The sequence below is a fragment of the Octopus sinensis genome, linkage group LG4 (assembly GCF_006345805.1).
Source record: "Octopus sinensis linkage group LG4, ASM634580v1, whole genome shotgun sequence".
NCBI classification, from domain to species: domain Eukaryota; kingdom Metazoa; phylum Mollusca; class Cephalopoda; order Octopoda; family Octopodidae; genus Octopus; species Octopus sinensis.
This window is the reverse complement of record NC_043000.1, coordinates 57,456,410-57,478,880: the sequence shown is the minus strand read 5'-3', so window position 1 is coordinate 57,478,880 and position 22,471 is coordinate 57,456,410. Positions and strand designations below refer to the sequence as shown.

Sequence of the window (22,471 nt, the reverse complement as noted above, 5' to 3'; positions counted from 1 at the left end):
TTACATGTATGTATGTATGCGTGTGTGTGTGTATATGTGTGTGTGTGTATGTATGTATGTATGTAGTACAAAGTAAGATAGGGGTTATGAGGGTAACCCACTATAGGATATCAGTTATCCAATATACTGCTGGTGAAGCACCCAAATACTAAATACATAAGTGCTTATAATTGCAATGCAATTAAATCATTTATTGTATTGGATGGGTGAAGGTAAAATATTTTACCGTAAATTTATAATAGTTGGCATCCTTTTTGTCTCGGGAGACAATGGAGTTGCGCATAAAGTAGTCTAGTCCGGCTTTTACATTTCATGTCCTGATACATTTCCTGCTGTGGCTGTGTAGTCCTATCCTGGACAAACACTCTGGCAGGTACCGCAAATGTAGCGAAGACTGTTCCTGGCTGGTTGTAATGCCATAGTTTCTTGTTGACGTCTTTTCTTGTCTTTCCATTTCTCCTCTCTCTCTCTGTCACTCCTTTGTATTTCCTCTCCTACGGTACGTCGCCAGTCTCCACGGTTGCCGGCAACTGCCTCCCAACTGCTAATATTGATGTTGCAGGCCTTCATGTCTCTTTTGCAAACATCCTTGTAACGTAAGAGCTGTCTACCCACAGACCTAGTACCCCTAGCAAGCTCTCCATAGAGTATGTCCTTGGGGATTCTGCCATCTTTCATACGGCTAACATGCCCAAGCCATCTCATACGTCTTTGTGTGAGGAGTGCAAACATGCTTGGTATTCCTGCTTGCCTGAGGACATCTTTGTTGGGGATATGGTTCTACCATTTGATGCAGAGGATTTTCCGGAGGCAGCGCAGGTGAAAGATGTTTAGGCGACGCTCTTGGCGTGTGTATAGCGTCCAAGTCTCACTTCCATACAGTAGAGTGCTAAGTACACATGCCTGGTAGATCTTCATTTTCGTGGTCTTGGTCAGCTTATTGTTGTCCCAAGCCCATTTGGAGAGTTGGGCCATCGCAACAGCTGCCTTGCCAATGCGTATATTGAGCTCAGCATCGAGGGATAGGTTGTAGGTGACGGTAGAGCCCAGATAGGTAAACTTCTCCACCTCTTGTAATCTATGGTCTCCAATATGTATGTTTGGGATGTCCAATGTAGCCTGACCCATGACGTTGGTCTTCTTAAGGCTGATAGCTAAGCCAAAGTCATTACATGCTTGCTCAAAACAGCCCTTTGGAGGGCTTCTTCTGTGTGTGATACCAGAGCGGCATCATCAGCAAATAGCATCTCCTTGATCAGGACGTTTCTGATTTTGGTCTTGGCATGCATGCGCGAGAGATTGAACAGTTTCCCGTCACTTCTACTGTGCAGGAACACTCCATCATCTGATGTCTGAAAGGCATGTGAGAGTAAGAGCGAGAAGAAGATGCCAAACAATGTAGGAGCGAGGACACAACCTTGCTTTACCCCGTTTTTTATTTGGAAGGCGGCTGATGTTGAACCGTTGTGCTGTATGGTGCCTTGCATGTCATCATGGAAAGACTTGATGATCCTCAGCAGCTTTGGTGGACATCCGATTTTTTGGAGCAGGGTGAAGAGGCCTGTTCTGCTTACCGAGTCAAAGACCTTTGTTAGATCAATGAAGGCCATATATAATGGCATTCTCTGCTCTCTGGACTTCTCCTGAAGTTGGCGTATGGAGAATATCATATCGATAGTTGATCTGCTTCTTCTATAGCCACATTGCGATTCTGGATAGATTCGAGAAGCAAGTAGTTGTAGCCTGGCCAGGATAACGCGGGCAAAGGTCTTTCCAACAGTGCTTAGAAGAGATATTCCACGGTAATTGTTACAATCACCACGGTCACCTTTGTTTTTGTAAAGCGTAATGATGTTAGCATCCCACATATCCTGAGGGATTGTACCCTCTTCCCAGCACTGACACAGAAGCTCATGAAGGTGCCGAAGCAGGATGGTGTTTTTGCTGGCTTTGATGATCTCTGAGGGGATGCCGTCTTTTCCCGGAGCCTTGTTTCTTGCTAGGGAGTCAACAGCCTTGATGAGCTCTGCTATAGATGGCGGACTGTCAAGTTCGCACATGACTGGCAAGATCTTGACACTCTCGACTGCAGCCTCAGCCACTGTAGTCTCCTGTGAGTAGAGATCCTGGTAGTGCTCCACCCATCTATCCATTTGCTTGCTTTGATCCCTGATGAGATCTCCAGTAGTTGATTTCAGAGGGGTTGACTTGGTTGCGGATGGACCAAGAGCCTTCTTCAAACCGGCATACATTCCACGGGTGTCGCCCCTGTCAGAAGCTGACTGGATACTCTGACAGATTTCCTGCCAATACCTATTTGCACAGTGTCTGGCTGTCAGTTTGGTTTTATTTCGTGCCTTTCTGAGTTCTTCGAGTGACTTTGTAGAAGAGTCGCTCTTGTATTGCATCAGAGCTGCACGCTTTGCTTCGATAACTGGCTCCAGCTCTGAGAGCCCAGCAATCTGGGTTTTGCCTTTCTCTCATGCCAAAAGTATCTATTGATGTCGTATACAAAGCTTCCCTGATGTAGTTCCACCTACTTTCAGCAGAGGAGGTTGGGCAGCCACTGAGGGCAACCTTGATAGCAGCAGCAAAACATTTTCGCAGTGTAGGGTCCGAGGTTCTGGCAGTGTTAATGCGTGGTCGGCCCACTTTCTTGGAGTGGTGGACTTTTTTAGGTAGAATCCTCACCCTACTTCTAATTAGTGAGTGGTCTGTGTCACAATCCGCGCTCTGGTAACTGCGGGTCAATAGAGTAGAATTCAGAAAGGATCTCTGTGTAATGATGAGATCCAGCTGATGCCAGTAGTGAGATCTTGGATGTCTCCAAGATGCCTTGTGGGATGGCTTGTTGGTAAAGAATGTGTTTGTGATGCACAGGTTGTGGTATGTGCAGGATTCAAGTAGTCTCTGACCATTGTCATTCATGTTGCCAGTACCAAAGTGTCCAATACAAATGGGCCACGAATCATTATTTTTATTGTATTATTAATTTGCATATTGATGTATATTGTTTTGTTTGATTTTCATGTTCCTATTTATATAATTAATAAATAATATGAAATTGTAATATCTGTAAATTGATGATCGAAATGAATTTGTTCCTCCTTTTTCTTATTTGTATTATATATATATATATATATATATATATATATATGTATTTATCTGTATGTATGTACAAGTGTGTGTATATGTGTGTGTGTGTGTATGTATGTATGTATGTAGTACAAAGTAAGATAGGGGTTATGAGGGTAACCCACTATAGGATATCAGTTATCCAATATACTGCTGGTGAAGCACCCAAATACTAAATACATAAGTGCTTATAATTGCAATGCAATTAAATCATTTATTGTATTGGATGGGTGAAGGTAAAATATTTTACCGTAAATTTATAATGGTTGGCATCCTTTTTGTCTCGGGAGACAATGGAGTTGCGCATAAAGTAGTCTAGTCCGGCTTTTACATTTCATGTCCTGATACATTTCCTGCTGTGGCTGTGTAGTCCTATCCTGGACAAACACTCTGGCAGGTACCGCAAATGTAGCGAAGACTGTTCCTGGCTGGTTGTAATGCCATAGTTTCTTGTTGACGTCTTTTCTTGTCTTTCCATTTCTCCTCTCTCTCTCTGTCACTCCTTTGTATTTCCTCTCCTACGGTACGTCGCCAGTCTCCACGGTTGCCGGCAACTGCCTCCCAACTGCTAATATTGATGTTGCAGGCCTTCATGTCTCTTTTGCAAACATCCTTGTAACGTAAGAGCTGTCTACCCACAGACCTAGTACCCCTAGCAAGCTCTCCATAGAGTATGTCCTTGGGGATTCTGCCATCTTTCATACGGCTAACATGCCCAAGCCATCTCATACGTCTTTGTGTGAGGAGTGCAAACATGCTTGGTATTCCTGCTTGCCTGAGGACATCTTTGTTGGGGATATGGTTCTACCATTTGATGCAGAGGATTTTCCGGAGGCAGCGCAGGTGAAAGATGTTTAGGCGACGCTCTTGGCGTGTGTATAGCGTCCAAGTCTCACTTCCATACAGTAGAGTGCTAAGTACACATGCCTGGTAGATCTTCATTTTCGTGGTCTTGGTCAGCTTATTGTTGTCCCAAGCCCATTTGGAGAGTTGGGCCATCGCAACAGCTGCCTTGCCAATGCGTATATTGAGCTCAGCATCGAGGGATAGGTTGTAGGTGACGGTAGAGCCCAGATAGGTAAACTTCTCCACCTCTTGTAATCTATGGTCTCCAATATGTATGTTTGGGATGTCCAATGTAGCCTGACCCATGACGTTGGTCTTCTTAAGGCTGATAGCTAAGCCAAAGTCATTACATGCTTGCTCAAAACAGCCCTTTGGAGGGCTTCTTCTGTGTGTGATACCAGAGCGGCATCATCAGCAAATAGCATCTCCTTGATCAGGACGTTTCTGATTTTGGTCTTGGCATGCATGCGCGAGAGATTGAACAGTTTCCCGTCACTTCTACTGTGCAGGAACACTCCATCATCTGATGTCTGAAAGGCATGTGAGAGTAAGAAGCGAGAAGAAGATGCCAAACAATGTAGGAGCGAGGACACAACCTTGCTTTACCCCGTTTTTTATTTGGAAGGCGGCTGATGTTGAACCGTTGTGCTGTATGGTGCCTTGCATGTCATCATGGAAAGACTTGATGATCCTCAGCAGCTTTGGTGGACATCCGATTTTTTGGAGCAGGGTGAAGAGGCCTGTTCTGCTTACCGAGTCAAAGACCTTGTTAGATCAATGAAGGCCATATATAATGGCATTCTCTGCTCTCTGGACTTCTCCTGAAGTTGGCGTATGGAGAATATCATATCGATAGTTGATCTGCTTCTTCTATAGCCACATTGCGATTCTGGATAGATTCGAGAAGCAAGTAGTTGTAGCCTGGCCAGGATAACGCGGGCAAAGGTCTTTCCAACAGTGCTTAGAAGAGATATTCCACGGTAATTGTTACAATCACCACGGTCACCTTTGTTTTTGTAAAGCGTAATGATGTTAGCATCCCACATATCCTGAGGGATTGTACCCTCTTCCCAGCACTGACACAGAAGCTCATGAAGGTGCCGAAGCAGGATGGTGTTTTTGCTGGCTTTGATGATCTCTGAGGGGATGCCGTCTTTTCCCGGAGCCTTGTTTCTTGCTAGGGAGTCAACAGCCTTGATGAGCTCTGCTATAGATGGCGGACTGTCAAGTTCGCACATGACTGGCAAGATCTTGACACTCTCGACTGCAGCCTCAGCCACTGTAGTCTCCTGTGAGTAGAGATCCTGGTAGTGCTCCACCCATCTATCCATTTGCTTGCTTTGATCCCTGATGAGATCTCCAGTAGTTGATTTCAGAGGGGTTGACTTGGTTGCGGATGGACCAAGAGCCTTCTTCAAACCGGCATACATTCCACGGGTGTCGCCCCTGTCAGAAGCTGACTGGATACTCTGACAGATTTCCTGCCAATACCTATTTGCACAGTGTCTGGCTGTCAGTTTGGTTTTATTTCGTGCCTTTCTGAGTTCTTCGAGTGACTTTGTAGAAGAGTCGCTCTTGTATTGCATCAGAGCTGCACGCTTTGCTTCGATAACTGGCTCCAGCTCTGAGAGCCCAGCAATCTGGGTTTTGCCTTTCTCTCATGCCAAAAGTATCTATTGATGTCATATACAAAGCTTCCCTGATGTAGTTCCACCTACTTTCAGCAGAGGAGGTTGGGCAGCCACTGAGGGCAACCTTGATAGCAGCAGCAAAACATTTTCGCAGTGTAGGGTCCGAGGTTCTGGCAGTGTTAATGCGTGGTCGGCCCACTTTCTTGGAGTGGTGGACTTTTTTAGGTAGAATCCTCACCCTACTTCTAATTAGTGAGTGGTCTGTGTCACAATCCGCGCTCTGGTAACTGCGGGTCAATAGAGTAGAATTCAGAAAGGATCTCTGTGTAATGATGAGATCCAGCTGATGCCAGTAGTGAGATCTTGGATGTCTCCAAGATGCCTTGTGGGATGGCTTGTTGGTAAAGAATGTGTTTGTGATGCACAGGTTGTGGTATGTGCAGGATTCAAGTAGTCTCTGACCATTGTCATTCATGTTGCCAGTACCAAAGTGTCCAATACAAATGGGCCACGAATCATTATTTTTATTGTATTATTAATTTGCATATTGATGTATATTGTTTTGTTTGATTTTCATGTTCCTATTATATAATTAATAAATAATATGAAATTGTAATATCTGTAAATTGATGATCGAAATGAATTTGTTCCTCCTTTTTCTTATTTGTATTATATATATATATATGTATTTATCTGTATGTATGTACAAGTGTGTGTATATGTGTGTGTGTGTATATGTGTGTGTGTGTGTGTAATTATCTGCCTTGAAGAACTTAGTTGAATGAATTAACCCCAGTACTATTTTTTTGCTTTAAGTCTTATTCTATTGCTCTCTTTTTGCTGAACTGCTAAGTTGCAGAGATGTAAAGAAACCAACACACACATTTATATATATATATATGTATTTATCTGTATGTATGTACAAGTGTGTGTATATGTGTGTGTGTGTATGTATGTATGTATGCGTGTGTGTGTGTATATGTGTGTGTGTGTATGTATGTATGTGTGTGTGTGTATATGTGTGTGTGTGTGTGTATGTATGTATGTATGTGTGTGTGTGTATGTATGTATGTATGTATGTAGTACAAAGTAAGATAGGGGTTATGAGGGTAACCCACTATAGGATATCAGTTATCCAATATACTGCTGGTGAAGCACCCAAATACTAAATACATAAGTGCTTATAATTGCAATGCAATTAAATCATTTATTGTATTGGATGGGTGAAGGTAAAATATTTTACAGTAAATTTATAATAGTTGGCATCCTTTTTGTCTCGGGAGACAATGGAGTTGCGCATAAAGTAGTCTAGTCCGGCTTTTACATTTCATGTCCTGATACATTTCCTGCTGTGGCTGTGTAGTCCTATCCTGGACAAACACTCTGGCAGGTACCGCAAATGTAGCGAAGACTGTTCCTGGCTGGTTGTAATGCCATAGTTTCTTGTTGACGTCTTTTCTTGTCTTTCCATTTCTCCTCTCTCTCTCTGTCACTCCTTTGTATTCCTCTCCTACGGTACGTCGCCAGTCTCCACGGTTGCCGGCAACTGCCTCCCAACTGCTAATATTGATGTTGCAGGCCTTCATGTCTCTTTTGCAAACATCCTTGTAACGTAAGAGCTGTCTACCCACAGACCTAGTACCCCTAGCAAGCTCTCCATAGAGTATGTCCTTGGGGATTCTGCCATCTTTCATACGGCTAACATGCCCAAGCCATCTCATACGTCTTTGTGTGAGGAGTGCAAACATGCTTGGTATTCCTGCTTGCCTGAGGACATCTTTGTTGGGGATATGGTTCTACCATTTGATGCAGAGGATTTTCCGGAGGCAGCGCAGGTGAAAGATGTTTAGGCGACGCTCTTGGCGTGTGTATAGCGTCCAAGTCTCACTTCCATACAGTAGAGTGCTAAGTACACATGCCTGGTAGATCTTCATTTTCGTGGTCTTGGTCAGCTTATTGTTGTCCCAAGCCCATTTGGAGAGTTGGGCCATCGCAACAGCTGCCTTGCCAATGCGTATATTGAGCTCAGCATCGAGGGATAGGTTGTAGGTGACGGTAGAGCCCAGATAGGTAAACTTCTCCACCTCTTGTAATCTATGGTCTCCAATATGTATGTTTGGGATGTCCAATGTAGCCTGACCCATGACGTTGGTCTTCTTAAGGCTGATAGCTAAGCCAAAGTCATTACATGCTTGCTCAAAACAGCCCTTTGGAGGGCTTCTTCTGTGTGTGATACCAGAGCGGCATCATCAGCAAATAGCATCTCCTTGATCAGGACGTTTCTGATTTTGGTCTTGGCATGCATGCGCGAGAGATTGAACAGTTTCCCGTCACTTCTACTGTGCAGGAACACTCCATCATCTGATGTCTGAAAGGCATGTGAGAGTAAGAGCGAGAAGAAGATGCCAAACAATGTAGGAGCGAGGACACAACCTTGCTTTACCCCGTTTTTTATTTGGAAGGCGGCTGATGTTGAACCGTTGTGCTGTATGGTGCCTTGCATGTCATCATGGAAAGACTTGATGATCCTCAGCAGCTTTGGTGGACATCCGATTTTTTGGAGCAGGGTGAAGAGGCCTGTTCTGCTTACCGAGTCAAAGACCTTGTTAGATCAATGAAGGCCATATATAATGGCATTCTCTGCTCTCTGGACTTCTCCTGAAGTTGGCGTATGGAGAATATCATATCGATATGAATTTGTTCCTCCTTTTTCTTATTTGTATTATATATATATATATATATATATATATATATATATGTATTTATCTGTATGTATGTACAAGTGTGTGTATATGTGTGTGTGTGTGTAATTATCTGCCTTGAAGAACTTAGTTGAATGAATTAACCCCAGTACTATTTTTTTGCTTTAAGTCTTATTCTATTGCTCTCTTTTTGCTGAACTGCTAAGTTGCAGAGATGTAAAGAAACCAACACACACATTTATATATATATGTGCATGTATATAGATTTGTGTGTCTTTGTATTTGAGTTTGTGCCCCTTCCACCACTCTTTACAACCAGTGTTGATTTGCTTAGATCCTTGTAACATAGCAGTTCATCAAAAGAATTCAATAAAATAAGTATACAAGCTTAAAACAAAAAAATAAGTACTGGGTTCAATTTAGTCAACTAGAACCTTTTAAGTGGTGCCCTAGTATGGTCACATTCCAATGACTGAAACAACTAAAAAGTTAAAAAGTATGTATGTCCCAAATTGTAGGCTACAGTTTTGCCCCTAAATAGCTGAAATTGTGCTTTGGGACTCATCTTTTGAAGATCAAGGCCATAGAATATAAGACTTAATCTTATACTTCCTATAACCCCAAGTAGGGCCAGATACTACGAATAGTTATTTATATAATTAGTTTTGTAGTATTATGTCATATGTTTACATTCTAAATTCATATACCACCAGCATTAACTTTGCCTTTCATTCTTCTGCCTGCAGCTGATGAAATTACTATCAGTTATATGCCAGCTTCAGCATTCACTCCCCAGATGAAGCGAGGTTGTTAAAAAAGCCAAACTATCTTTAATTTGGTTTTCTTGTTTATCCTCATTTATGATCATGAATGTTGGGTGATGACCAAAGGAATGTCATCTCATATACAATCAGGTGAATTGGGATTCTTCTGAAGAATCTCTGAAGTAATGTTACTTGATAGGATGCACAGCTCAGAGATCAGGGAGTCTCTCCAGATCTAGCTGCTATTTTTCTAGATTGAGAGAACTATGCTCCAGTACTATGGATATGTGGTTAGGATGCCACAGGAAAGGGTTGTAAGACAGATTCTTCAAGCTAAGCCAACTGGCAGGAGACCTAGAGGTAAACCACAAGTGAGATGGTTGGATAATACCCATAGTGGCACTTGGTCTTACTTGTTAATCCAACAGGAAAGTTCAATGGAGGAGGTGTCTGAGAACTCTACCTATGCAACCCTCCTAGAAATAGTGAGCAGCAAATATGAATGGCTGGATAATACACAGAAAGTCAATTCATTCATATATAACACACATACCCTATATTTCTGGCCTTGTACTAATGCAAGATTTTGTTATAAATTTTGTTTCAACCAGTTTTGCAATTATTTTGATATGAGAATAGATGTAAAAATATTTTTTACAACTATTTGATAAATGCAACTATTTTAATAAATAAAACCATGTTTACATATATATATATATATATTTTCTTTTTTTATTAAGTAAACTCTTTGAACTTTGTTTATTAGATACACTCAAAACCAAAGAACAAAATGTCTGCAGAATCAGCCTTCCGTTCACAAACCAAACGAGAGGTCACAAACTTTCAGACAGCTTCACAAATTCCCGGTCCATGTATGTGTTCAAAACTAACTTATTCTCTCTCTCTCTCTCACTCCCTCTCTCCACCCGTCCGTCTGTCTGTCTATCTATCTATCTATCTTTATCAATTTTTATATGATATAGAAAAAATGGTAAAAATATGCAAATATCTGATAAATATTCTGATATCTAGTCTTATCTTTCATATCATTGATATTACACCAAGTTTTATGTAGTGAATAGTAAAAAAAATCAATAAAATCACAAAATTACTGTGTAGTGTTGTTGTTATATATATATATAATGTATTGAGTATTAAAGGAAGTAGTGAGTACTTAGTATGAAAGATTAAGAAAATGAGAGAGACTGAAACAACGTGTTAACGATACAAGATACTTTATTCAACTGCCATTGTTGTACAAGTTAATTGTTTTGGCGGGAAACAAAGTGAAAGTCCTTTTATCAAGGGAGACAATGGGCGACGTTGATTGTTCATGTTTGTTGTGATGATTATATAACATCTTCCTTTTTTTTTTTTTATTTTTTTTTTTATATCATCTGTATCTACAGGGAATAATTATTCGTCGTCCACTTTTTGTGGTTTTATTATTTTGTAGTGTTGAATTCTGTAGTTGTGCTGTTTTTGTTTTTTCATGCGTGTTTGTTGACTTAGGAAATATATTTTCATAATCTAATTCTTCTGTTATGCGAACGTGTTCGTTTGTTTTAAGAATATGTTGTCTATTTCGTTTGACTGTATTTCCTTCCTCTGTTATTACTAAGTATGAATGAGGTTGCTCTAGTTTTTTTAATTATTTTACCCCTTCTAAACCAATTGTTGTTAAACTTAATTCTAACCGTGTCGTGTGGTTTTAACTCTGGGAGTTCTGTTGTAATGTTTGATTTCTTCTTTTCGTGAGGCCTGATACCAATTTTGCCGTGTAGTATGTTTGGGAGATTTGTTCGCAATGTTCTATTCATTATTTGATTTGCAGGGGATGGTGCACCATTTTGTAATTTAGTCGTGCGTAATGCTAAGAGCGCTAACTGAGGTTCTTCGTCACTTTTGAATGCCTTTTTTAGCGTCTTTTTTATTGTCTGTATATTTCTCTCAACCATGCCATTCGCTTGATGATAATGCGGGCTTGTCTTCGTGTGATGAAAATGCCAATTTTTTGCAAATTTTTTGAATTCAGCCGAATTGAATTCTGGACCGTTGTCACTTACAACTGTTTGCGGAATTCTGAATTTAGCAAAAGTTTCTTTTAATTTTTTGATTACGGTTTTTGTCTGGCAATCATTTATTTCGTGTAGATCAAAAAATCTTGTTGTATAGTCAATAATTGTGACATACGAATTTCCAGACAGGTGAAATACGTCTGTACCCACTTTGGTCCATGGTGTAGTAGGTATTTCATGATTTATTAGTGGTTCGGCTGCTTGTTGATTTTTGTAGTCAATGCAGTATGAGCATGTGTTAATCATGTCTTTGATTTGAGCGTTAATGCCGGGCCAGTATATACATTCCTTCGCTCTCTCTATGCATTTTTCGATACCCATGTGTCCGGTATGTATTTCCTGTAGAGCTTCTCTACATAATGACTTAGGTACAATTATTCTTGAACCTTTTAGAACAAGACCATTGACGATTGATATTTCATCACGAACGGATACGAATGGTTTGATGTTTATTGGTATTTTGTCTTTTGGGGGCCATTCTGTTCTTGTATATGTGACGAGTGTTGTAGAGACGGGTCGTCTGCAGTGGCTTCTTTATACTCTTTTAATTTAGTGTCGGTTATGGGGTAATTTTTTATTACTGCATGAATGTGCGATTTCATATCTTCGTCTGGTACTTCTGGAGTATTTTGCTCAAGGTATGCACGTGATAGGGTATCTGCAACAATTGATTCTTTACCAGGTATGTGGTTTAGGTCAAAATCATATCTTTGTAATGTTAGTAGAAATCTTTGGATTCTGGGGGGGCATTTAGTGATCGATTTTTTGAATATTTGCTTCAACGGTTTATGGTCATTTTCGATTCTGAAATGAGTTCCGTATATAAACTGATGAAATTTCTTGCATGCGAAAACTATACTGAGAGCTTCGCTCTCTATCGGACAGTAGTTTTGTTCCGCTTGAGTTGTTGCACGAGATGCAAATGAAACAGGTAGCCATCTTTCGTTGTGTTTCTGCTCAAGTATCGCTCCGAGCCCATGCTTACTAGTATCTGTAGTTATTTTTATTGGTAGATCTGGATCATAAAATTGTAGCACTGGTTTTCTGGTAATCATTTCTTTTAGCTTTTTTATTGCTTCGATTTGTGGTTTGTCGAATGACCATAACGTGTCACTCTGTAGAAGCTGGCGCAATGGTGCTGTGACTTCGGAGTAATTAGATAAAAATTTACATAGGTAATTTGTCATACCTAGGAATCTTTGTAATTCTTTTTTTACTTGTTGGCAGTGGCATGTGAATGATTGCTTGTACTTTGGTTGGATCTTGTTTTATCCCTTCGCTGGTTAATATATGCCCAAGGTACTTGATTTGTGATTCATAGAAGATACACTTTGATTTATTTAACTTTAATCCGTGCTTTGGATTCGATCGAAAACTTGTTGTAGTCTATTCGTGTGTTCTTCTAAAGTGTTGGACCAGATTATGATGTCATCCTGTGAATTTCTTGCTCCTTCTATGCCCTCTATTATTTTGAAATTTCTTTTTGGAAAACTTCACTGGCGCTGTGAATTCCAAAGGGTAGTCGTGTGAAGCGATACCTTCCAAAAGGTGTGTTGAACGTTAAAAGATGGGAGCTTTCTTCGTGACTGGAATTTGCCAGTATCCATTAGATGCATCGAGTTTTGAAAAATATTTAGGGTTATGCATTTGTGCAAAAATGTCCTCCGCTGTAGGGAGTTTGAAATGTTGCCTTTTTATGGCTTTGTTTAGATTCTTGGGGTCTAAACAGAGTCGGAGTTTTCCGTTGGCTTTTTCAACGATGACTAGGGAATTTACCCAGTCTGTAGGTTCACTAACAGGTTTTATGATATCTAATTCTGTCATTCTTTTTAATTCTTTGTTGAGTTTTTCTTTTATAGAAAAAGGAACCGATCTTGGTGGATGAATTACAGGAGTTATTTGTGGATCCACTGTGATATGATGTGTTATTGACAAAGTGCCGATTTCTCCGAAACAGTCTTCATATTTTTCTAATATGTCGTTTGTGTTCAACGAATTTATTTTTGAAATTCTCTGAATTAGGTTCAGATCTTTAGCTGTCTTTACATCTATAACTGCGTGCGAGTTTGTTTTTGCAACAATGAATTTTATTTGCTTTGATAATTCTTTGTATTTAATGACTGCTGTGCATTTTCCTAGCACTTTTATAGCTGTGTTATTATAAGCTGATAATCGAGTTGAAGTTTTTTGCAGTTGTGGTTTTGGAATTATATTTCTATATTCTCTGAATGGCAGTAGTACGGTTACGTCTGCTCCTGTATCTATTTTGAATGGTACATTCGAGTTGTTCACTTTTAGTTCGACCGTCCAAATGTCTTTTGGAGTCTTGAACTTTTCGATTTTGTGCACGCGGGAATTATTTGCAGTGATCATTTCGAGTGCATGTGTATCGTCATCTGATTCATCGTCGGTATGTATCTCTACTTTATGTACAAATTTTCTTGATTTGCACATTTTTGCATAGTGTCCTTGTTTCTTGCATTTTTCACATGTCTTGTGAAATGCTGGGCATTTATTTCTTTGTGATTATAACCACAATAGTGACAGTTAGTGACGTAGTGTTGACTTGGCGCTTGAAACTTCGCAGGCTTTCTGTCACTTCCGCCTTGTTCGTTTTGATGTCTGTATTGCATATGGTGGGTTATTTGGGTTTTGGCGCCTTTTCTGTCGTGTTGACTATATACCCTCGAGATTTCGTTATCTCTTGTTTCGGATGTGGCATTTAGCATCCTTGATTGGAGTCGTGTTTGCTCTGCACTCTGACCTGCTTGAATTGTTTTTTGTAGGTCTAAATTTGGTTCTCTCAATAATCTTTCTCTTAATCTCATGTCTCTGATTCCACATATCAGAATATCTTTGGTGAGACTGTCTGTGAGGTTGCCGAATTCGCACTGTTGTGCCTTTTGGCGCAACTCTACTACGTACTCATCGAATTTTTGATGTTCCGCTTGTCCACATGTGAAGAATTTGTGTCTTAGGAAAGTTATGTTTTTCCTGGGTTCACAATATGCATCGAATTTTTCGATTACTGTCTGAAGGTTCATTTCTTCGTCGGGTGAATCGAAATCCAGTGTGGAATGGATATCTCGGCCTTTAGAACCGATGCAAGTTAAAAACATTGAAGTTTTTACTTTGTCTGGCTTCATGTCACTTTCTGTTGCTATCAAAAAGAGATTGAATTCTTTTTTCCACTTTTTCCATGCTGCGGCTAGATTTTCCTGATTAAAGTCTAGGTCTTTTGGATGTGGTAAATTTTCCATTTCGTCTTTGAAGTATGATTTCAACTTCTTTTTTCCTTTGGTTTCTGTATTTTGGGTTCTTTTAGTATTCTGACACCATGTTGTTGTTATATATATATATAATGTATTGAGTATTAAAGGAAGTAGTGAGTACTTAGTATGAAAGATTAAGAAAATGAGAGAGACTGAAACAACGTGTTAACGATACAAGATACTTTATTCGACTGCCGTTGTTGTACAAGTTAATTGTTTTGGCGGGAAACAAAGTGAAAGTCCTTTTATCAAGGGAGACAATGGGCAACGTTGATTGTTCATGTTTGTTGTGATGATTATATAACATGTAGTATTTAGTTTGAATATCCCTTACATTCTGAATTCAAGTCCCAGTGGAGTATTTTTGATCCCACTGAAGCCAATAAAATCCTTTTATATTCTAAGTTTAAACCTTTCTAGGAATGAATTTACTTTATACCTCGCTAAGAGAGAGAGAGGCGGATCAATAAAAATAATTAACAGTGTTCTATACTTGAGACTGGATCAGTTGACTAGATCTCCTCCCGTACGAATTCTGATCTTGTGCTAATATATTAATCTGTATTTACCCAGAATATTCTCAGTTCATCTTTATGTCTCTTAATGTCAACTATCCCATATTCATTTCGGTCTTAGACTGCAGTCATGAGCCTTTGCTGCAGTGTTTTATCATAGGTATGGTAAACACAACAAACTATCTTTTATCTTTTACTTGTTTCAGTCATTAGACTGTGACCATGCTGGGTCACCATCTTGAGTAGTGAAATGAATTGAACCCAGTACTTATTTTTATTTGTTTTAAGCCTGGTACATATTCTATCAGTCTCTTTTGCCAAACTGCTTAGTTATGGGGATGTAAACACATCAACACCATTTGTCAAGCAGTGTTGGGGGTAAACACAGATACACACATACAATGGTCACATACCAAATCCACTCAAGGTACTTGGCCAAGGTGTCCCACACAGTGGGATTGAACCTGGAACCATGTGGTAGGTAAGCAAGCTTCTTACCACACAGCCACACCAGTGCTTATGTTAAACTAGGTGATAATTTTTTGACAAATCCTTTATGATTGGCTTGCTTCTTGCTTGTAGCTATTTTACAAATTTCACTCAGTTAATATGCCTGGAAAAGAAGGCTGAAATGTTACAGCCCTTTTTAAATCATCCATTACTATTGATGAAGTAATGTCATGAAACTGAATATATTTATCAAACTAGTGTAGTGGGGATAATAATATTAAATCATATCTCTCTGCTGTTTAAAAGTCAAATGAATAAAAATTTTTCTATTAACTTCATCTTTAGAGTTAGAATATTTTGATATTAACAACAACAGCAACATCATCATCATAATCAACATCTTCATCATCATCATCTTCATTATTATTATTATTATTATTATTATTGCTTTACATCTCCCTTTCTAATTTGGAATTACATGGGTTTTCTGAGGCAGTGTTTTAAAGTGATTGGAAGATCCCCTTCATATCACTACCCCTTTTAATTACCTCTTAAAACACATAGGGATGGAGTATCCACTAAAGTATTGTGTTAGCTGCATGGTAAAATAGATGTCAAATAGTACAGATGTAAATATTAAAAATAAAAATAGTTTCATTGTTAAAAATGAGGTCAGTATCCACCATTCCTTCAGAATATGGGAACTTAAAAATAACTGAACACTAAATAGTAAATCAGTTGTTATATTGTTGGCAGCATTAGATTAATAAAACTGGGAAAATACACATATTCTGGTGTAATTCCTCCCTACAACATAAGTGTAACATTTAATTACCTGTTATTTTAGAAAAAGGTTCCTTTCCCCAACATATAATTATCAAAAGCTCTTTAACAAATACTAGCTGGATCCAGAGAGATTCCATAGTTTATAGTTGTTCTTTTTATTATTTTGATGCATAAATTTATAGATTTTCATAAAAGGGAGGTGGCTTTATGCCACATGTTGAGAGGCTAAACTATGATAGACATCATGGATGGACAACTATATTGTACAGTGCATATAAAATGTTTTTTAAAAAATCTTGACTGGTATTTATTTTATTAGCCCTTGAAGGATTAGAATCACATCTCACCTTAGAAGGAATTTAGCTCAGAATATAAAATGCAGCTAATTGCTACAAAGCATTTAATTCATCACAATAGAAATTCAGTCATCCATCACCTTCTTCAAACATTTTAAGGCCACTATTCCTGCTAAATCTGAAGTTAACCTTGAAGGGCCCATGACTGTCTAATCATTCTCACCATGGTTTCTTTTTTGAGACAATGTTTTATAGCTGGGCACTCTGATACTAACTCTTAGGGACACTGATCATCACTGGCATTTTACCTCTATTTTTCCATTCTAGCATATATAAATGGTCTTCTTTGAGGCAGTGTTTTATGAGTGGTTGCCTTTCCTAATGCCAAACATTTAAGTTGCTCCTTACTACACACAGTTTTAAAGTATATCTGTCCTAAAACTGGGATACACTATTCTCTGAGTATGCACATATTATGAATTGATTAATTATTTGATAAAAAACTAAGGTCCGTAATACTACACTTAGTTATGATACATGATACATGCAGTAAGTGCATGTGAGATTAATCTCCACTTTCTTGTCCAAGACATTTGTGTACTTGGTAATTTTTCTTAGAATAAGTTCTCGTAGCAAGTAGTAGAACATGTTCAGATAGAATATGTCCTACGAAAAATGCATCAAAATTGCTGCAGTAATTTAGTTCAATAGGCTTAGAAATAAAGGAAAACAATGACTATTGTAGAATAAAAAAAATCAGTATCCAGACGACTTAAAAATTTGTAAAATATTGGGTGTGAATATAGAAAAGGAAATAAGGTGCAGTCAATTTACATTCCCACTAATCTACATTCCTATTCTACCACTATCATTGTCACCCTTACAGTACACACATATACATTCAGATATTCACACAAACACTAACACATACATTAAAAATTATTGAGCTCAGATTTTCTGTCCTTTAGCTCTTCTATTATATATCATTAATCATATATTTAATAATATAGTACTGTCTTACTAATATTATACGTTGTAATCTATAATTATGCTTTATAAAATTGGTGCCAAGCCACAGTTTTTAAGGGATAATTATAGCCTATTTAATGCAACCTAGTACGTGATAGTTACTTATTTTATCAATCTTGAAAATGTGAATGGCAGCCAACTTTCACAGAACTTGAATTCAGAAAGGTAAATAAAATTAATACCTATTTCTTTACTACCCACAAGGGGCTAAACACAGAGGGAACAAACAAGGACAGACAAAGGGATTAAGTCGATTACATCAACCCCAGTGTGAAACTGGTACTTAATTTATCAACCCCGAAAGGATGAAAGGCAAAGTCGACCTCAGCAGAATTTGAACTTAGAACGCAGCGGCGGACGAAATACCACAAAGCATTTCGCCCGGCGTGCTAATGTTTCTGCCAGCTCGCCACCTTACCATGATCCATTTAGTCCCATACTTTACCATCTCTACCAATTCATTGTCCTAATGTAATCCTTTCTTATTTTGATGTAAGACAAGTGATTTTGAGAGGAGGAGGAAGTCAATTACATTTACCCCAATGCTCAACTTGTACTTCTTTTATTGATTCCGAAAGGATGATGACAGGCAAAGTTGATCTCAGTGGCATTAGAACTTAGAACATAAAGAGCCAGAAGAAATGCCACTAAGCATTTTGTCCAGTGCAGTATTGATTCTGCTAGTTTCCCACCTTATTATCCTAATGCAATATACAATGTTTATATTACATTGTGTAATATAAATTATGCAATGTGAAATTGTCTCTTAGTTGAGGAAGATAACCATCTAGTTGTGAGAGTTTTCTGCATAATATATTTCATATGAGATCTAACTGCTACATGCCAGTTATTACAGGCAGCTTCTACTAAGAACCTGTAATAATTGCAGGAGTTGTTACAGGTTTGAAATAAAAGCTATATCTCCCTTAAATCACACACTACTATCTTAGAAGAGGAAGTTATATATTAGTCAGTATAGTCCTAGATAGAAAATAAGATGGGGTGGTCATGGCAGGAGTGCCTTCACTCATAGGTCTGCTTGATTATAGATGACTTGAGGCTAAACAACAACCTGGTTCCAGATCTAATAGCAAGATAGATCTATTTGGTGGTGGGTGACTATTTTCTGCACACCCATAAAAGCAATTGAACTTAGTGTTGCAAGCCAATAAGATGAAAAATGAAAACAATATTATAGAAAGTCACAATTTTTGATAACGAATCCAGTTGCAAGAAAAATGTCTCATTTCACTTAAATACCATAAATAATAGTTACAATAAAAGAATGGATATTATTAGTCATTTGTCAACTGACAATACATGACTAGTATACAATGACAACAGGATTTATTTATATAATGGCATAATATGTACTAGGAGAAACACCAACTTCGGCTTTTTCTCCTACTTAATATAATATATGTATGCGATGTGCATGTGTGTGTATTTCTGTCTTCTAACACAACATCCATGTTAAGTTGGATATAAAGATTGGCTTTTGGTATTAATACTAATTCTGTAGCTAATTTTGTAGGACAAAATGCTTAGTGGCATTTCCTCTGACTCTTTACGTTCTAAGTACTAAGGTTACTGAGGTCAGCTTTGCTTTCCATCGTCCTTTCAGAGTCGATCAAAGAAATGCAAGTTGCGCTTTGTGGTTGATGTGATTGACTTCCCCCTCCCCTCAAAATTGCTGGCCTTACGTAAAAATGAGAAAGGATTACATCAGCACAACAAAGTGGTAGAGTCGGTAAAGTGCCAGACTAAATGGATCATGGTATTAGTTTTATTTACCTTTCTGAATTCAAGCCCTGTGGAGGTTGATGAGGACAAATATCCATCAAATGTAAATAATGTATATTAAATCACTTGTTCTTAAGTACGTTTCACCATTGTGGTTGTTTGGAAATCTACTTTGTATGTACCAAGTGAAATTGGATGCTTAACCACAATGGATCGTTTAGGGAACAATTTATTGCATTATGTTAGAGAGAACTAATGTAATTTCTATATTTTGCTCTGTATATCATGACCAGTAATACAACTGGTCATGATATACAGTAATACTATTAAGTACAAGACTAACTAAACTACTATACTGGGAGCAGAGTGGATGATGATAATTTATATGTAACTCTAATCTCAACAATAACAGTCAATGTTTATGTGTATGTATATATGTGTGTGTGTGTGTGTATGTGTATATATATATATATATATATATATATATATACAGGGGTTGGACAAAATAATGGAAACACCTTAAAATTTCAAACAAATTTATTTTAACATGGAGTAGGACCACCTTTGTCAGTAATCACAGCTTGAATTCTACGAGGTATTAACTCATACAAAGTTTGAATTGTTTCCAAAGGAATTTTTGTCCATTCTTGCTAAAACAGTCTCCAGGTCTTGTAGTGATGATAGTGGAGGATATTGACGCTTTGTTTTTGTAAAATGCTCCATAGATATTTAATAACATTGAGGTCTGGGGACTGTGGTGGCCAACTAAGATGTTCAAGTTCACTAGAATGTTCTTCATGCCATTTAGTAACAACTTTAGCTGTGTGTATTGGTGCATTATCATCCTGAAAGACTGCATTTCCCTCCGGAAACAGTTCCGCAATCATAGGATGAATTTGATCAGATAAAATGCTTAAATAGTCTTGACTATTAATTCTGCCATGAAGGGAAACCATTGGGCTGGTGGATTACCAAGATATAGCCCCCCCCCCAGATCATCACAGATCCTCCTCCATGTTTAACAGTTGGATGAAGGTAGTCTGGGTCAAATGCTTGTTTTGGCTGTCTCTACATGTTTACTTGGCTGGTGACCAGAAATAAGGTAAAGGATGACTCATCCGAGAAAATAACATTCTTCCACTACTCTAGGGACCAATTCTGTTGGCTTTTACTCCACTCTAAACACTTTGCAACATTTGTTTTTGAAAGTAGTGGTTTTCTGATTGCAGCCCTCCCATGAAATCCAGCTTTGTGCAGCTTCTGGCGAACAGTTTTTGCGGAAACTGGGTTCTTGAGGTGGTCATTAAGCTCGGCAATAATTTTGGGAGCTGTACTTTTGTAATCCTTTCTAACAATTAGTATAAGAATCCGATGGTCCCTATCTGAAAGTTTTGGTTTGCTTCCGGAGTTTTGTTTCAACGGGGAGGTTTTTCCCTCTTTTTCAAAGGCTGTCATTACTTTCGAGACAGTACTTCTTGATACACCAAACATCTTGGCTGTTTTTGTTACGCTAGCACCTGCCATATGAGCACCAACAATTTGACCTCTTTGAATTTTGTTCCACCAGGGTTTGCAGGATGTCCTCATTGAGCTTTACAGATCTTCCTGGATGAGGCTCATCTTCTAGGCTATAGTATCTGGTTCAAAATTTCTGGAACCACCAATGACACTGGCTTTCACTTATTGCACTTTCCGCTGCATTGTTGCCTTTACTCTTTTACTTGTTTCAGTCATTTTGACTGTGGCCATGCAGGAGCACCACCTTTAGTTGAGCAAATCAACCCCAGGACTTATTCTTTGTAAGCCTAGTACTTATTCTATCGATGTCTTTTGCCGAACTGCTAAATTACAGGCATGTAAACACACCATCGGTTGTCAAGCGATGTTGGGGGGACAAACACAGACACACACACACATATACGACAAGCTTCCATCTACCAAATCCACTCGCAAGGCTTTGGTCAGCCCGAGGCTATAGTAGAAGACACTTGCCGAAGGTGCCACACAGTGGGATTGAACCCAGAACCATGTGGTTGGTAAGCAAGCTACTTACCACACAGCCACTCCTACGCCTGATAAATTCATAAAGTAAAATATGCTGAATATGCTCCTTTGTCACTTCCACTATAGATTTGAGAAAATAACAACTGTTAAAATCGAACAGTACCCTTCAAAATTTGCACCAAAAATAAATACAAGGTAAAATTACTACTTGCTTTTATAGCAATTTGCTCTGCTGGTAGTTCCTCCCCTCCCCTTCCAACTTTTAGTTCATGCAATTCAAAAAAAGCATTATTTATGGAATGTCCCTATATATATATGCATGTATACACACACACACACACACACACATGGCAGACTTCCTCACACCTTCCAGCCACTAAATTCACTAACAAGACGTTGGTCATAGAAGACACTTGGCTTAGGTGTTGTATTGTGGGGCTGAGCACAAAACCTTCAGAACTTTTTAACCATAAAGCCATGCCTTTGCCTGGCTCTTAGCATTATAAATTCAGATCACACCTCATCAACTTTGTCTTACATGCTTTCAAGGTGGAAAATTAAAGTAGCAGCCCAGAGTGTTGGAGTGGGGTAATGTTAGAGTGTCAGATGAGAAACCTAGGATTATGTTTTGACTCTGTACGTTTTAAGTTTAAATCCAGCCTCCTGTTATCAGAGAAAATAGGTCTTTCAGCACCCAACAAAAACAGTGATAGGCTTGTAAAGCCCTTAAATACCTGAGTATTGCAGCTGATCTCATACACGTCAGTACACCGGCTGACAGGAGAGAATGTTAACAGGTACTTTTTCGAGTACGGAGATTCTGATTCTGCAAAAAAGACGGGATTTTAAAATTCTAATTCGCCACCCCCAAAAAATTCTTCAATTTTCACTTTTTCCAGAAATTGTTTTTTGCGAAATACGCAGAAAAATACGGAGATTATGATTCTAAAAAAAAAAATTGTAAAGTTTCAATTTAAAAAAAAAAGTGAAAATTGAAGAATTGGGAGGTTGGGGTGGGGGAAATTAAAATTTAAAAATGCTTTTTTTGTTTTTTTGCAGAATCAGAACCTCCGTATTCGAAAATGGAGGATTCTGTAAAAAAAAAAGTTCACATTCTTCACGTCCGCCTAGCCTCTCCCCGTTAGGGGCTTCGAAACTATAAGTAGCGCCCGGGATACGAATCAAACTGTTTTAAACAATATATATACATACACATACGT

General features: G+C 38.6%; 1 protein-coding gene across 2 annotated transcripts in view; it reads left to right on the top strand.

Annotated features, from left to right (window-relative positions):
* LOC115210349 (O(6)-methylguanine-induced apoptosis 2-like) overlaps positions 1–22,471 on the top strand; it is a 74,401-nt gene that overhangs the window by 22,694 nt on the left and 29,236 nt on the right. For both annotated transcript variants that reach the window (XM_029778890.2, XM_036501996.1), the window contains exon 5: positions 9,845–9,950. In XM_029778890.2, coding sequence (XP_029634750.1) covers positions 9,845–9,950 — 106 coding nt within the window. The remainder of the gene's footprint in view (positions 1–9,844; positions 9,951–22,471) is intronic.